The sequence below is a fragment of the Sparus aurata genome, chromosome 8, assembly GCF_900880675.1.
Source record: "Sparus aurata chromosome 8, fSpaAur1.1, whole genome shotgun sequence".
In the NCBI taxonomy this organism is placed as follows: Eukaryota; Metazoa; Chordata; class Actinopteri; order Spariformes; family Sparidae; genus Sparus; species Sparus aurata.
In genome coordinates, this window is record NC_044194.1 from 9,371,089 (window position 1) to 9,389,067 (window position 17,979).

At 43.8% G+C, this 17,979-nt stretch overlaps 1 protein-coding gene across 8 annotated transcripts in view; it reads right to left on the minus strand.

Annotated features, from left to right (window-relative positions):
* Positions 1–208: 208 nt before the first annotated feature.
* sema3ab (sema domain, immunoglobulin domain (Ig), short basic domain, secreted, (semaphorin) 3Ab) overlaps positions 209–17,979 on the minus strand; it is a 65,134-nt gene continuing 47,363 nt past the window's right edge. For all 8 annotated transcript variants that reach the window (XM_030426598.1, XM_030426594.1, XM_030426592.1 and 5 more), the window contains 16 exons: positions 17,785–17,945; positions 17,234–17,296; positions 11,474–11,593; positions 10,409–10,499; positions 9,503–9,622; positions 8,980–9,122; positions 7,437–7,551; positions 7,253–7,322; positions 7,004–7,148; positions 6,677–6,896; positions 6,467–6,558; positions 6,328–6,369; positions 5,531–5,688; positions 3,749–3,816; positions 2,453–2,598; positions 209–2,186 (listed from right to left, as the gene is read on the minus strand). In XM_030426598.1, coding sequence (XP_030282458.1) covers positions 1,632–2,186; positions 2,453–2,598; positions 3,749–3,816; positions 5,531–5,688; positions 6,328–6,369; positions 6,467–6,558; positions 6,677–6,896; positions 7,004–7,148; positions 7,253–7,322; positions 7,437–7,551; positions 8,980–9,122; positions 9,503–9,622; positions 10,409–10,499; positions 11,474–11,593; positions 17,234–17,296; positions 17,785–17,943 — 2,307 coding nt within the window. In that variant the 5' untranslated portion in view covers positions 17,944–17,945 and the 3' untranslated portion in view covers positions 209–1,631. The remainder of the gene's footprint in view (positions 2,187–2,452; positions 2,599–3,748; positions 3,817–5,530; positions 5,689–6,327; positions 6,370–6,466; positions 6,559–6,676; positions 6,897–7,003; positions 7,149–7,252; positions 7,323–7,436; positions 7,552–8,979; positions 9,123–9,502; positions 9,623–10,408; positions 10,500–11,473; positions 11,594–17,233; positions 17,297–17,784; positions 17,946–17,979) is intronic.

Consider the following 17,979-nt stretch of genomic DNA (forward strand, 5'->3'; position numbering starts at 1 on the left):
ATAAGCAAACAACAAAATAACGGTGACGACACCAGACTAAGTATATAGTCGCTATAGCAAAAACAGGAACACTACAATAGTATTCACATGCACTAGTACACAGTGTCGAAACATAGACCATAGTATTTGTATTTACATAATGTTCACAGCTACATTCCAGGTTTGTGTTTTGTGCATTGTATATTAAAGGACTGAGTCTTTTTCTCTGTAACATGCAGTGAAATGTTTTAGTTTTTTGTTTGTTTTTTTTACACTACACCGCCTGTGAAGAAGAATGTGGATATGAGGCAACAAAAGTGAAAGAAAAAATACACAGTATGGATAACTGAGTTATTGCTCAGTGAATCTGATATGTAATGAACGTGATATCGACCAAAAACCATAAATAACTTCCAGTCTTTTTTCGTTTTTAAGAGATCAGCGATTGATCCAACCAAATGATGAACTGCAAGAAAAATAACAACCCATATGTTCACAATGTACACAGCTGTATATCAATAAATACACATGTAGTGGAAACAAGGTGTGTACAAATCAAGACGAACATGGAAGAAACCCGGCGTGGCGTTACGTGCGCCGAGATTGATGCAGCTGGCAGACATTCCCCCCCGCAAAATGACAGCCCGTTTAACGACTGTTGACACTGGAAGGAATCTGATGCTCGGAGAAAAGAAAGATAAACAAAACAGAATAATAAAAACCTGACTCTGTTTGGGAAGCTTATCAAGGGCGTAGACACACACAGACGAGTACAAAATCTCCCTGTTTACAACTGCTTTCCCCGAAAGACTCTTTTGTTTTTTTTTTCTTAAATACATTTCTATCCGGGGGGGAAACAACAGAAAAAGCAACAAGGCGACTGCGAGCCATTCCCTTTAGTACGAGGAGACGTCATAGAATACAGTATTTACAGACGGATCTTAGCTACATTATCGGATTTGTCGACGGATGGTGACTGTCGCTCCAGGTTTCTTGCAGTGCTTGGGGCGTTTTAACTTTATGGCCTTGACTGTTTCTTTTAACCATCTTTAATGCCAAAACTGACCAAATATCCCGTCTTGTGCTTCACTTATTTTGTGCTTTGGACGTCCGTTTACTCTCCGTGCTGTTTTTAATACAATCCCAGGTATCTCTTCTTTCGTTGTTGTGAAGTAGAAAAGGTATGATCAGGTATCTACTTTAGTTTCACACTGATAAAGTACACCTAAGTAGCATGCCATGAGACAATGCCAGTCGACGCAGCCATCTGAACGTGGAGTCAGTCATGTCTGTAGGGGTGGGTATGTGCGTCCAGCTCTGGTGCTGGCTGACACCGTCCCTCTGCAGTGTTCGAGGCCACGGAGGCCAGCTGTGATAATATGCTCCAATGGCATGGCGTGATACAACATCCTGTTTCCTGCCGTCCTCTGTGCTGGCTCACTGTTAACATGGCTGCCCACGCACGGCGCGCAGCAGCCGGCGGTTCGGGGTAGTGTAACCTTTTCTTTTTTTTTTCCAGTTTTCTATTCAGTCTTTTTGTGGAAGAAGTCTCAGTATGAAGGAAGGAAAAGTGGGAGAGTTAATCAGGGTTACAGAATGAGAACTGGGTGTCGGTTTCAGGATTTGGGCGGTAAAAGTCAAGGTTTCGCGGGTCAGACGCTGCGGGGGGCCCTCTCCAGTTCATGGGTCCTGCGGTTGCGTCCCTTCTGCCTCTCCTGCAGGTGTTTCCACTTGGCTGCCAGCCCTTGAGCATGCATGTGGGTGTGAGGGTTCACCACCGCCTTCTGCTGCTGCTGCTGCTGCTGCTGGTGGTGTATTTGTACTTGCTGCACCAGGTGAGCTTTCTGCCTCCTGTGCTTCCTCTCCCTTTTCCAAACCTGCTCGCAGAACTCGTCCACGCTGTTCAGAGTCGGGTGATTGACCAGCGACAGGAAGTCCCTGTACCACAGCTTGTTGTTGGGAGTTTCTTGAGGTGGGGAGCGATCCTGGGCAGGGCGGCTGGCGGCGGCAGCGGCGGCGGGCTCTTCGTCGCGATGCAGCAGGTCCTCCAGGCGCTCGGTGTCGATGACCTCTAAGGTCACCTTCAGGAGCGTCTGCATGAAGCCGTGCTCCACTGCCTGGCACAGATAGATCCCAGAATCCTTCTTGTTCAGTGTGCGAATCAGGAGGCCCTGGTCCGTGCGGATGAATCGCTCCTCTGATTTGATCTGGAGATTGAGAAAATTGAAAGCAATCGAGTGAAGGACAAAGAGATAAAGACGGGGAAGATATGACACTCAACATTTCCCAAAAATCTAATCAGCAATGCCTCGGCGCAATCAATTACCGTATTGAATTAATCAGAAAACATCATCTGAAATAATCTTCCTTGTGAATTACCATCGATCAAACCTCCCGTGCTCTGCAGACGGATTCTATCTGAATCTATTGCAACAATACAGATGAAGTGTGTGCAGAGGCAGCGCCGACCAACCTCTTGTTTGCGGTCCACAATGGAGCGCTGATACTGCCAATATGTCATGGCTCGCTGGGATTTGGGGCTGCACTCAAGGAAAGTGCTGCTGTTCTCCACACCATACACAGTTTTATCCAGGAGAGTCGACAGCCCACTTAGTTCGTCTAGATAAAAAACAAAAAATCACAGTTTAGTTTGGTTTAGTCAAACACGTTTTAAATGCTTTTTCTAGTTTGCATCTTATGGTTAACAGCTTGATGGTCAAAAAAATGGAACTCAATAGGCAGCTTTAGTTCACTATTCGTGAAACCATCTCTGCTTTTCTGCTTTTCGCTGCCTGAAATGTCCGAAACTTTATCTTCGAGCTCTTCTTGAGTGCTCCCTTTGATGGATGCATTTAACATTATTTTATCTCATCATCCTGTCTCTTTTCTTATCACACTCAATCATGTGCAGGGCAGGCAGCTTCTTCCACACAGGCAGTCACTGGATTGAAGGGAAAAATCTGGGTTTCAAACAGTATCAATTATGTGCGGCCATGCAGCTAGAGCGCTTTTGCACCGTGAGGTCAGTCGGGCTGATCTCCTCAATCCTGTAAAATTTAACAACTCAGACTCCGATTAAACCTACTGCAGCGTATTACTATTCCGAGCTATTTCCTTTAATTCTTTTCTTTAAAGAGTGCTGAATCTGGCATCTGTGATCTTTGGCTAAAATCGACAAACAAAGGTGTTGCTGCCAGCTGAGTGCGTAGCTACAGGTGACAGTATTTTCCATTTGTCCCTTCCCCTCAAATCAGCAGCTTCCAATAACCTTTTTTTTTATTGAAAATGAAAGAAATGTGCAATCAAGAGAGCGAGAACAGCGCGAGTCCTGTTCTCAGAGTGAGACCACTGACAGGGGCGAGCGGAGCGGGGGGCTCGGCGACAGAGAGGAGACTCGGAGGAATCCCGACCATGTTAATTACAAGCTTCACATGGACCGGCTCTAATCTTCACACCACCAGAAAACACATAAAACACAAACACACAAAGCCACGCACACTCGTCTCTCTAGTGTGTTCAGGAGAGGCCGGCAGCGGCAGCAGAAGCAGCTTTGGGAGACTTTTTTTAGGCCCAAAGAAGAAATCGGTTCCCAAAAAACTATTGCTCTTTGAGTCGTGCGTTTGGAAAAATAGACAGACTTAGATCGTGTGCTTAGTATGATTTGCAAATTTCTGAAGTGACATGTTATTAGTCAGAGTAAAGAAGTATTTACAACACATTGCACTTAAAAAATTGCATTAAAAAAAAAAAAAAATGCACTTTAATCTACCGTGGTGTTGCAGATCTGAGCATTGTGTGAGCGGGTCTCCATTCCTGATATCTTGTCTCCTCGTCCTCCTGCAGAAACACAAATATAAACACCTCCATGAGTCAGCACACACACACACACACTGGCTCCTTTGTATGTGTGTGCACAGGGAGTTTACGTGCGTGTAGGTGTCTAGGTGTGCAGCGATGGCGGGGCCAACACAAATAGATAAACTACCAGCAGGCAGCCCATAGTATCATTGTAAAGCTTTAATTATAGGGTGTGTATAAGAGAGGAATTCAAACCCAATCAATCATTTCAGCCTGTCATCTCTCTGGCCTGCAGATGCAAAAGAGACAGAGTTTTAAGTGCCCTATCAAACACAACCTCGAGGATATTTTCTGTAAACAATAATTGAAGAAACTATGGAGACACCACCAAACTGGTAACTCTTCCCCCTCTGCCTCCCATTGTTCCAAACCCAGCGTTAGCGCGTTGGTAAGTGGAGGTATGAGTTTGGCTCTGGCCCGTCTTCTTTTTTTGAATGTAGGACTCTGGAGTCCAACTAACAGCGAGGTACTGTGCAGCTAACATTCAAATCAATACGCCCAATGGAGCTGTGAGTGGGAGGCTGCACACATACATGTGCACATAGAGATCAGTCCACCACTACAAGCACATTTCCAGGAGAACCTCTACCACCCTCCTCACCCCTGGTTCACCCAGACAGCCTCCAGACATCACTGACACTGGTTCTAATTTACAGTAAACACATGAGGCAGGTTATATTTCTAGCTTTCTGCTGGAAACACGACCCCTATGCCTTCAGGGGGTTTTGGCAAATATACAAAGCCTGCACTAAAAGTGTGCCCTAGCAGCCGCCCCCGAAACGCAGTCTGGCTGCGTAGGGCCTCAATCTGGAAAACACTTCACTATAATCTGGTTTCAGCTCCGTAAAAAACAGACTCAGTATGTTTAACAAAAGTTCCTCTTAAACCAGCATGACTAAATCTGAAGCAGCTTGCTCACGTGCAAAACATATACACGTTTCTGTTGATGTTGTTCTTTGCATTAGTGATGGCTGGGAAATGTCACGTGAATGCCCACTAAAGTCGTGACGACAACTCAGAAGTTGGAAAAAAAATGTGGTTAGCGAGTTGACATCATGTGACGCTGAAACAAATACAGATGGAGGTAAACGTTGGGTTAATGTTTCGAAACTTTTACCAAAGTCACACATTGCATAATCATTACTTTGTTTCCGTTACTCTTCCTTGGTACTCAAACACTGGAAACAGCTGTCAGAGTTGTTTTGGAAGGTGCTGAGCGATAAAATGCAAAACGATTTCTTTTTGGCATCCATGTTGCTCCCACATTCCAACACACCGAAGTCGGAAGAACGGCTCCCAATTTGGTAAGTGAGACAATCCCAAAAGCACCTGAACGCAGCATAATACCACTGATTTCCTTTCCGATCAGATTCCAAGAAAAACCCAATTGGGTATGGCCAATACTAATACGATACCTATATCTTCTACAATAGCTAAAGAGCAAGTAAAAAACTGTTGTTTAATTAGTTTTGCTAATTGCGCTATGTCTAGGTTCAAGAATGTGTCAATGTATCCAAACCATTCATCAAATTCAGTATGTATGCTGAGCCAAATGTGTTCAAAATCTGCTGTTGCGCCAAATGGAACTGTCGTTTTGTGCTGGAGGCAAAATTGAATAACACTGCTCAGCTTGCAAAACACAATGGCAGGTTGGCGACATGACAACTGTGAATGCCAAGTGTGTCTTCAGTACCTCTTCGCCATGGGAAAGTATCTGGAGCACTCGGTGCCATCCCATGCACAGTAAGGGTCCCTCGCCAGGCAGCATTCGGCGCAGGCCTTTCCGTAAACCTCGCAGCGGTGCAAAGGCATCTGGGATACACCGATGTCTGAGCCCAGGTAGAGTTGTTGCTGTGCAGGTAGAGGAGAGAAAGCCATATCAATATCAGCTACTTCATGTCTTAGGAGCCACAATTTAGGTTTTAAAGTCTGAATGGGTGGCGTGTGCTTTGAACAATGCAGCCATCTTTAGCTCGGCTTATGTTTGTCAGTGAAGAAACAATAAAAGGGAGGAATGTGGACAGACCATCTCTCTACAGGTGCTCAGCACCCTCCCACCTGTCAATTAGCTGACTTGTTTTGTCTCTGCCTGCAATTCAAGTTGACGAGCTGACAGTTGCTGAAAGGCCGACAATTGAGATCTTTGTGTGATAAGGTGTTTCCCCCTTAATTTGTGTGTGAAACTGCAGACAAGTGTGTCTTTGTTCTGTACTTCAGCCCGCGCTGCAAGGTGTGTCATACGAAAAGCTTTCATTCCCTATGAGACACTAAAGTTTCTTGTGAATTTTTCATTATGATTCATGTCTCCATGTTTCTCCCTGATGCCGTCCGGGAAACTTATCTCATGCCTTCACTGAACTGATTTACTGAGGTAACGTTCTCTTTTCAGAATCATCGTGATGAATGTCTCCTCTGAGGCTACGTTGCTATGTTCTGCTACATGTGTCGCTACAGGTTTATTTCACATACAATAGGAGCTACAATCAATACCTGTTTTGTTGAGAGCTCCATTGCTGTAATGGCTGTTGGCTCCTGTAAGAAATAAAAGTCACATTGACAAGTCAGCTCTTGTTGATCCTACAGCCATCGCTGCTGTAGAAGTGATATTTGTGATATGAGAGTAACCTACTCTGAAGACTGTCATCTCTTCCAGAAGGACTTCCTCCAGGTCATGCCAGGAGCCTCTTGGGATGGACACTACTTTGAGTATCGTCCCCATGTCTGGATCACAATGGAAACACACATGTCTTGGGTTTAATCCATCATATTTGCTTAACTTTCTATTTTGATCAATTAATGTGATAATATTCCAGTATATAGTCTGTATGGAAATGCATACCTGTGCCTATGAACATGACATCATACTGGCCATCTTCTGCTTCTACTTTATCCACCACTATCTGGGTGAACTGGTAGTCCACATCTGTTTTGACTATGATCGGTCGATTGTTAATGGGGTAGACAGGGTTGAACATGGCTGGGTGGCTTCTGGCGAAGGTCACAACCTCATCAGGAAGGTCCTTGGTTGTATCGAATCCTCCAAATGTCTTGCTTGGGCACTGCAGAGAAAGTTTGTTGGTGTAACTCTTACATTGGAGAACATAAATCAAAACTTTGCTCGGTCCATAGCTCACAGACAGTCCAGTTTAGCTTTTGCTGTACTCACAGTTCCAGGACGTGGGTAGGGGACACGTCCCTGGAAGGGCACCCACTGATAGTTTGGTCCATCTCTATGGGCGTATGGACCCAGGAACACTCTCCGGATGTCTGTCATGCTGTACATACACACGGCTGAACCTTTGAAGATGTTGCTAGAGGGCAGAAGGAATGAGTCAGGTAAGGATCAGTAGGTTCTTGTTGAAAACACAGGTCATCTAAAAGTCAGTGATTATGACCAAAATCACATGCACAGTACCTGGAAGTAGTAAATACTGCATAGATGATTGGGCTCTTAGGATCCTTTGTGCTCATCAGAAAAACATCCTCTGGAAAGCCAAAGAGAAGACCCCATGTATTACAGACAAAATATCCACCCATAGCATCTCACCTTCAACAAACATTGCGTAAAACATGTTTTAAAGTGCGGGGTAATCACTCACGTAGTTCATCAAAGTGTGTGTCTATTCCATTACTGCCGGGAACGGAGCAAATAAGTCGGGCCTTCAGGAAGGTGGTCCACTTATTCACCAGACTCCTGTGGCCTCCAAGATCATTCTGTAGGACAGATCACACAGAGACGTTCAGCAGGAGTTAGAGGTTAAGACTCAATGTTTTATTTTCCAAAGTTACTTTTTAAGCTTTAATCAGCTAACTTTGTGAATTTGTATGCGGCTATATGTCTTCTGAAAGGTAAAAAAGAAAGAAAATGCATTAGCTCTATGATGTTAATGGACTTGCATTGCCTAATTTCATTCTCCTCTGCTGAGCTTTGAGAACATATGCCTCATTACCATCTGGTTGAATGAGGAGAGGCGCTCCTCTTGCTGGTTGGATATAAAGCAGGAGAACTGCCGTCCCTGCGCCAGAGATGCCGTCATTCCCTCCCTCTTATGCCTTTTAATGCATACCGCACACACTACATTGTCAGTTATATGACAAAATAGATCAATTCAGGCGGTAATGGAAATACACAGCATTCAAATACGTACTTAAAACTTTGAACAAATGTATGTAGAGGTGTTGCTTATCGGGGAACCTTTAGAGAACACTACAGTAAACAGAGTTTAACTATTTCAACCAGATCAAGTCACAAGATAATATCCCTAATACACACTTCCAATGATAAACGATTGCTTGCTGAAGACGACTATCTCAGTTCTGAATGTTCCACTACACATGCTTTTAATATGTGTCATGGCTCACAGTATAGTGTTTGTTTTCCAGAACATAGCACGCAAACAGAGGCACAGAGTGCTGGCTCATAAAATCGAATCCCACTTGGTGTTGATTTATGAATTAGAATGTGTCCAAATATGCATTGGCCCAAATTAACGCACATCTCTGGATAATGGATGGCTTGTCTTGTGTTGAGCATTGCGGATTCCTGACATTCTGGGTAATCAGGCTGTTATGACAGAGGCACGATATGCAGTTAAACGGGAGGTTGAGGCTGGACGTCGCTCACTGATCTGCAGTCAGCTGGGTGGATTCCTACTTGATGAATAAGAATAGGATTTTGGAACGTGAAAGCTGATACGAGGCCAGCGATTTAACATAACCATCCGCATGCAGCTGGAGGCTGTAGCCGAGCCAATCAGTGCCAAAGCCTGGCATTAGGATAACAGTGCTGCCATTGACAGCGTCTTTGCCTCTCAGGTTCTGGTGACATTTAACATTTCTCTCAGGTTTCTGTCTTTGGGGGGCGATTGTACCACACGCAACAAAGCCCGCTCTCCTCCAGGCTAAAAATAATCACAGATAACGGCCCCTGAAACCTGCCATTATGAAAGCCACTCAGACACCCGTCAAGTGTTTTTCCAGATACAGAAGCTATTCCACATAATGTCTATGTGGAAGCCGTGCGTCTTTGTCTCTCGCTTCCTTTGTGTGGGTCTGAATTTTTCTGTGTGAGAGCCAGCTTGCATGTGTGTGTGTGTGTGTGTGTGTGTCTGCATGGATGTGTGCCAATGTGTGTGCGCGTACTTTGCAGAGCTGTCCGATGCGAGCGTGCGTGGCCTTCCCAGCATGCTCTCCATCCATAGCATTCTCTTTGAAGAACAGGTAGATCTTGTCATCTTCTGGGTTGTCGCTCTCCGGAATCTGATGAACCCCAACAAACCTGGGATCTGCGACACACAGAGATAAAGGAAACAGGTAAGTTTGGTCGTTTTTATGCTAAAGCAGCAGGAGTATTACGACTGGCATTTAATTTCTCAGTCCTTCAGAAGTCCAGTGTTAAGCGTTTACTGCCATCTAGGGGTGAGGTTGCAAAATCGCAATCAACTGAACACACCTCACCTCACTATTTTTCTACGGTGACTGCTAAAAAACGCCCTTTAGCTTAGTAAGTTGGCTGAGATCCTTGTGGTTGACAGACAAGTACAACTGAGTGTCATCTGCATAAAACGGAGAGCAATAAACTAAAAATAAGGACCAAGAAGTACTGAACCCTTTTTAAACCACACATAAATATGACGTTTGGGTTGATTTTCCTCTTCTTTCTCACCATTTAGCCACCGGGAGTCATGCTGCTCTGTCCTGATTGGGTGGTGCTTGCCGAGAGTGCGAAAAATGGCAAAGTCCCGGCCCATGAAGTCGGCCGACGTCCCGGCATACAGCTCCCCATCTGCAAGTAAGATGAATGAAGCTGTGTTAGTGTTGTAACAGTGAGGGGTGAGTTCTCCCCCGATGACGCAGGTGTAAAGTCTCAGGAATTGTTCGGAGGCTTAGCAGCACAGGTACAGTAGACGTGGCGTCCCGAGAGAGCACAGACAGTGATAGAAGTGATGAACATCAGGAGTGTGAAATTGGCATTAACTCAGCCGGCAGGACTGAGACTGGAGCCTGGAGGAGGATGCACGGATGGAGGGACAGATGAGGAGGGACTGGACAGAGGTGTGAGACAGGGGGAGTACATAATAATGCTGCTGAGAGGGGGGAGAGAAAGGGGAGAGGAGATGAGGGGCGACGGGCTGGAAAATGGCCATCTGCTAGGTTAAACGGTGTGATATAACACAATGTGACTGGCAATAATTGGGGGTAGAGAGGAAAGACATGCTCACACAGTCCCGCTTTATTTGCCAAAAAAAGGGGGGATCAGTGAAAAGAAAACTCAATTAAGTGTCATCTGTCATGCCCGCCCAGCACTTAGAGGAGGTAAATTCAGATTGAAATAGAGTTTACAGTCGTGCCAATGAGGGGTTCCCATGTGTGTAAATACAAACTACAGAGCAGATCCACTTGTAATGAATGACAGGAATGTCCTGTTCTGTTATACCCATTCACTTTACACCCTGTATATGTGCTGAAATGAAAGAGCAAGGCAGAGGGTGTTTTCGAGACTCCCATGTTTTTATTTGACCTCGCTTCAACGCGCAGAAGAGCGGCACAGCGCATCCGGTCTTACACTCACCAATTAGCATGGAGGCAGTGAGCAGCTTGGGATCATAAGGACTCTTCCCACGGCCATTTTCCACGTGAGACTCCAGTCTGAACACGCTGTCCTGGACGTTAAGAGATAGAAAGTCACAGGAGTCGTAGCACACTAACAAATACACAGTTTCACATTATTTTCTAGTGTTAAGGATGCAAATTATACACGGAGTAAAGAGTGGACTCAGTTCTGGGGAGCCCGTTGTGCTGTCAGAACATAATTACATCCAGGTCGGGAGAAACTTGCAGTATTTTAAAATGAGACACAAAAAAGTATATTTGAAATGATGGCTCTTGCAGAACAATTAGCTACAAAAGTGCAGCAATCAGAAAGTGACAGTCTGGATCTAAATATATACCTTGAAATGCATGATTCTGTTTCAAATTGTTTACGTAATAAGAATATAAAAAAAATCCATAACCCATCCATTGACGTTGCCGTACAATGTGGAAAACCAAAAACCAAAGGAGAAATCTGAAAAACAACTTGTTTCCTCCATGTTTGACTCCGAGAGCAAAGGATGGAGAATACAAATAGTAAATCTCGTTGCTCGGACGGACTCGATGGCCTCGGGGCTCATAGGGAACCCATCAGATGGATTGAATTTATGATCTACGGGCAGAGGATGACCTCTCGGAGAAGTTTCCTGCCTCTAATTGTCTGTAAATAGCCGTCTAATGAATGGGAAACGCACATTTATAAGTCTGACTCAGTGACATTTGGAAGAGAGGAGAGCAATTTCCCCCCGCTCATACTCGAATGCACACACACATTCAGCAGCTCCATATTAAAGTGATGAATTGGAAATCCCACTGACTGTGAAACCCTGTGTTTAATTTTCCACCTCATTTTGCCGAATAAAACCATTTTTATGTACTTAGCAAATCATGTATTTGGGAGAGTATATGCACTCACACCCAACTAGACATCTCTCATCTGTAGGTGCTTTACTATGACAGGAAACTATAAGCTTTTATGTATTAACACATTGCTGTGTTTAGCAGCGAGTGGAGGCGGTAGAGAAGCTGTAACGTGTGCCTGTACCTCTGGTTTCTTGCCCACCTCCAGGTAGGAACACACGGGGTGGAAGGCTCCCGTCCCACACACGTACAGATGGGTCTGGTTGAACGGCTGCAGCACCTTGATGAAATTTGAGCACTCCCTCTGAAGGACAGGAGGACAGATGAAGCAGGATGAATAATCAGTCTCCGACAGAAAATCATGTTAAAGCAGCATTGTCACAGGCTTTAGTGCCGTCAACCATGTTCACACGACCGGCCGTTGTCCTCTGGCATCACACTTGGGAAGCTCAAATGTTAGTACTGAGTAAACACTTTGAGTCTGACCAATTGTTGTAATTTCACCATTTCCTGATTGGTCAGCGAATGAAGAAAATATTGATGGTTAAAAACAACACATTTGATTTGGTATAGCAAAACAACATATTTGATAACCCACTAGCTAACGTTAGACAACACCTAATGTTAGCATTCGACTTCCTAGCTCACGTTACCATTTGATAGTGTTAAACGATGCAATAAGAAGGCTTTTCAAAACGCATTTTGGACACATTTATTTGAGCCTGGAAGGGAAACACATTGGATGCCATCAAACAGTTTTGTGAGCTAGGAAGTGGACGATTGCTGACATTAGCTCAGGGGTTGTGGAATACGTTTTTATTCCTTGAAATATGGCCCAGTGTCTCAGTTTTCACCATCCATAGTCTTTTCATTTGCTGATTAATCAGGAAGCGGTGAAATAATAAGCGTTGGTCAGATTCCCTGTGTTTATGGGACAGCATGGAGCATGCCGCAATGGAAAACGGCCGCCGTGTGAATCTGGTCCACGGTTGTGCAAAAGCTCTGGGTCAGTGGTGAAATTGCTGGATAAATAAAAAGGTCAGATGTCACTAAGAGCACAGGCCACAGAGGGCTTACTGTAAATCTACTGTAATTCCCCTGAGAACGGCCCGTACCAACTCTAGCACTTTGCTGAGTAACACTTCTGGAAATAATATTATGACCTGGCTAATGACATTATCATCCATGACTCCGTATTTTCTCTCTTCCCCTGCACAGATGAGGCTCTCTTTCTCAGAACTCAGTGAAATCATTCACCGAATGCTTGAAAAATGTTGTACGCTTGAGCTGCATGTCATTTTCCGTGGAATAATTGTGAAATCCACACAGGAGGGAATTAGACTGCAGCAAAACAAAGATCACATCACATCATAATAATCCCGAGTCAATCAGAGTAATGCAGGACAACACTGGCTCCCCATCATTCTGTCGGCATAAATAATATTCTGTCAGAATAAATAAATGATGTCCTTGATTCTTCTGGGCTGTTACATCTTAGTTTTGTGGTGATTGTTATAACACAGGTATATTTCTGAACTCAGTGACTTCAGTGTTTGGCACTTAATACTTGTAGTGTTGCAGATGTATTATATTTAATCACTTCCTCGTGCGTTTCCCTTTGTGTTTGTGCAGCACAACAGGCATCCGTATGTGTCGTGTGCATTGCACCGCTGCCATACGGTGCTCCGGCAGCACGTGCCTGAGGAGACCTGACCTCAAATAAAACTGAATGTGTCATCACATATTCAAAGAAGGAGAAAAAAAAAAGATGAAAAAACAGAATAGCGCCACAAATTATGCATGACTAAGTTCATCTGGCTTTACTAGGTCAGCAGCAGACGGCAGCCTCTGTTTGTGTAAGCATGTGTTGTCGTTTAAGCAGCTGTCTTTCCTCGGATTTATATGGCCTGCGTGGGCGGGTTTATCTGAGTAATGAACATGTACGTAAGTATCGGTATGATCTCTTTGTGCTGCGGGACCTGTCATGCGTCTGGATGGCCAGCATGATGATGCAGATAAGATGACTCGAACCAAACAGATGTGTCCAGAGTTAGGGAGCCGTGAACAATGCATTGTTAAACTGGTAGTTCAACAACATTCCGCAGTAACTTGCTGGTAGTTCAGTTACATTTACATTCAGTGGTAGAATAGTACTGAAAGTCTGTACTCAAGGATGAGGATGGTTACATTACTTTAATATTACTGATGTAAAACTAAAGGTATCAAAATAATACTTAGGTAAAACTACAAAGTATTCTTCTCAAATGTCACTCAGAGTATTTGTTACTCTTCAGTTATTTATGTAACTGTTTGAGTTTGTTGGGATTGTTTTTTGGTCTGTATGTCAGAATTGAATTGGCCCGTTTGTGATTGGATAGACGTATTGGCTAGAAAAATGTATGTATGTAGATGAAAGGTGTAGATATTAATTCAGATGGTACTCAGTACTTATTAAATAGATCACATGGTATAATGCATACTTAAGTAAGAGTAATTTCTCAAACTTGAGTCTGTACCCCAATAGATGACTTAATTACAGTCATTTAAGCAGCTGTGGTTACTTGCGTCCACCCCTGCTGATATTTGCAGGGATTCAAGTGGTTAAATGACTTGTCTGCCATTTGTTTGTTTAGTAAACTACTGAAACTAAGAACAAGTTTGGCGATAAAACCAAAAATGAAAATTAGAATATTAGGTGTTGATTAGTAAGTATTAAGTATTGATTATTGCTATTTATTTAAAAATGTTCAGAGAAGTTGCTGCCATATTCTTTAATTATGTGGGTGATTTAGTAATCCTGCTTGGAACAGCACCCCCGCCTGGACTGTAGTTTCTGGGAGGCAGGAGTCCGACTGATGGACATTAGCTCGCTGACTTTCCTTGCACTTTCACCTTCTTTTTGTGTTTTAAGTATGACCTGTGAACAAGTGGACGCATTTTGCATTTTGCTGGGATTAGATGTTTTCCTATTATATTTTGTTCTGAATAGCTTTAGTTAACCGAGCTAGTTGGCTCCCTGGGTAGCTCTGCTCTACTTAAAGTGAAGTCATATTTAGCTTGCAAGCTATGCTGTCAAAGTAGCCTCCCAAACACTGGGTGTTTCCACATGTCACACTTCACATTAGTTGGTTTTCGATATATTATAATAACACCCTTGCGGCATCATCGATAGTGAGCAGATGTTTTTAAAATGACGATCATACGTACAATTCTATCAACAAATGATATCCAGATAGCTTGTTACAAAAAAAATGTCTACTTTTTTAGTTGATTTTAGACTCAGATAAGAAATAGTGAGCAAAATATCAAACCTTCGCTGCTATTGTACTGTATTTTTCCTTCATACGCTTGGTCGACAATACGTCAGGGATTAGGGACATCGACTTTATGTTTGTGAGGCTGTGGAGTAGCTACAGCTTCTCCTCTGTTCCGCTTGTGGGTGTGTAGCGTCACATCTTTCACACCCGTCTATCTCTCTCCTTCCTCTCCGCCTCATCTCCAGAAGTGTTTGTTTACAGTACATCAGGGAGCATCAGCGGACTCACTCTCCATCTCTCTCCACCTCCCTCTAATTCTCACTCTCCTCCGACTCTGTAACAGAGAGACCACCCCTCAGGGCAGCGTATTCATCCCACCGCCACAGTGTTTACAGAAAACACACAAAAGGACTTTGCGGCGCTTCAAATCAAGCCGCAGAGAAGGGGCAGAAGGGCAGGAGAGCGTTGCCCCCGTTCTGTCCAACGCTCAAGCCGGTGAACTGAGGCACAAACGGCATCGCAACGATTTTTACATTCCAGCGTTTTTGCCTTAGGGCCACGTTGAAGATAGAATTCCTAACACAGCTCGCGGGGAGCAGAGACAACCTCTCAGCGTGTTTACACAGAGTTTCAGCACACCACACAAGCAGCTTTAAAAAACGGCACTCTTCCAGATACAGGGAGATGTGATGCTTGGCTTGTCATGCGAGGGTTGAGTGAGGTAAGGAGCCTGAAAAAAAACCCAAAAAAATCTGCTTCTTAAGGCCACAAGAAAAGACTTCTTGTTTCAGATCCAGCGTTAAATTGGGCTCATCGAATTTAATAAAGGAATATCCTGAACAAATTAAAGCAGCTTTAGGAAACCCAGATGATGAAGTAATTGTGTTTTATTTTATTGTAGAGCGCACGACAGGAGTAATGTTTCTAATGTAGTTTACTTTATCACTTTATCACATAAACTGACTGAGGTTGAGGTCCCATCAGGCATGCCGGCCAAAATAATATAATCTGGTTGGGTGACACCAGTTTGTAAGATTTAAATGGGGTGAATTATTATCCTGTTTGAAAGGATCAGTGGTGGAATGTAAACTAGGTGCCATTACTCAAGCTCTGTTTAAGTACAAATTCGATGAGTATTTCAATTTTTAGGTGGCTTGAACTGTTTCTCTTACTCCACAACATCTGTCTGACAGCTTTACTTTTTAGTTACTTTTTAGATTAGATTTTTCATGCGCTTCCTGTCCAGGGAAACCATGTATTGACAGACAGGTTGATTTTGAATCTTCCGTATAAACTCAAGAATTAGGTCTTCCCTTAATTAGCTGAGAAAGGATCCTTCTTTAAATAAACCAACTGTTTCTAAACCCTGTTGGTTTGGATGGAGAAATGAAAAGTCACAACAATTGAAAACAGGATGAAGCTCAAGAAAAATCGTAGATATATGTGGTTCTTATTAGCAACATATATACCATATATAAAGTGATGATGATACTTGCATCCTTTTACTTAAATAAGGTTTTGGATGTAGTGGAGTATTTTTACAGTGTAGTATGAGTACTTTCACTTTCAAGATTATTAGTTTAAAACATTCCCTTATTTATTTAAAAAAAATGTGTTTGACATTACGTCAAAGATGTCTAAATATTGTGTTGTGATATTTGGGGGAGTTAGCATGCTAACTAGCTAGCTACACTTTGTACCACAAGAGGTTATAGTCTGTGATAGCTGTTAGCAAACCACACCAACACATCCCCTATGTTCCAAGCCCGCTAATTACAGTCAGCTGATACATCCACTGGCAGCAGGGTTAACTAAAGCTAACAGCAGCAACAGGTAGCAGCAGTTAGCGGCTACTCTAGTCATATACTAGCCCCTATTACGTTGGAAGGTGGCCAGTTCTTGTATATTTCACCTTTACTTAAAGCAACATCAGGTAGAAATGGGCATTTTGGCTGTGACAGAGAAACCTATTACGAGACTTTGCACCATCAAACTGATTTTGAACCTGTTATTTTAAGGTGAAAAAGTTACATAATGTGGCTCCAATCCAAATACTTTTTTTTTTCACCACGGGTTCACAGCAAAGGAATCAAGGCCAGTTTTGATGTGCTGCCTGAGGTCAGCCTAAAAATACCAGAAAATAATGGGACACGTGGACGCACAAAAAAATCTGAGCGCACAAAAGGGAGAAAACACGGAAAATTACGGTTTAATAACACGGCAACACTAATGCCTGTGATCCCTGAATATATGACAGCGGTCGTTATTCATGCAGCACTGTTACACCAGTAGGTCTGGCAGACAGCGCCGTGATTTCCCAGGCCTCACTCTATTAAGTGGAGTGCCCAGGGGCTTGATAAGTGATTAAGGTCAAGCGATGGTTTCAATCTTGGCCCTGAGATTATGATGAGACCTGTAGCGAGCCGCGCGGCGCGTTGTCCATATGACAGATTGTATACGTCGACACACTGGCATAAACAAGCCGAAAGATACAGGAGAAAAATCCACATATATGCATGTAATCCCAGCGCGACTACGAGTGAGGTCTACATCAAGACCTGCAGGGTTGCACATCCTTTATAGAACAAGAGAACAAAGACGTTTTTTTTTAAAAACATTTGTGGGAGTGCAGGGGCCAAAAAAAAACGCTGACACCCGCTTGCTAGATGGATGGTTTTAGCTCTTACCGAGAGATCTTTTCCTGCCCACTTGCATTCATCTCTCCTGGTGGGAGACGCTGGCCAAGGGATCTGCAACACAAACACAGTTCCCGTGCACGTTAGAGAAGAATCACCCCCCCCTCCTCCTCCTCCTCCCAGAATCAATGTAACAGCCCGATACAGCTGCAGCTCGCGCGCATGCATGTGTATATGTGAGGGTTGAAGGGGTCACAATGCGATTTGTTCTCCACTTTGTTTCAGTTTACTCCATTATTCATCCAGGTGTGCAGAGAGCAGCTAACATGCCTGGCACAGCGTGTGATCGTGTGCGACAGGCCTGCTCTGAAATATGCATGAGGCACTTTTCTGTCGAAACAGAAAAGAAAAAAAAAAAAAAGTCCCGAGATACCTGAGCTCCTGACTGGCACTCTGGACGAAGAGGCACACTCAAGGCAGATATTAAAGTCGGCAGGAAAACACGAACAGGCTCGCAGTCGTCATAAATGGATAATGGAGGAAACCAGCGGACGGGGCTGACTGGAAATCAAACTAGGGTGTTTTTTGTTCTTTTTTTTTACCTGCGCATAGTCTCTGCTGACGTTGAGGAGGTTAAAAGAGAAGATGTGGTCCTTGGCTCCCACCACGAGTCTCCCCTTCTCCTCGTCCAACAGGAAGGTGTGGTAAGCCGAGCTGTTGGCCAGGCCTTCGAATGTCACAAGGTTGTTCGACTCCAGCATTTCTGCAGGGAGAAGTGGAAAGAAAAGAGCCATGAT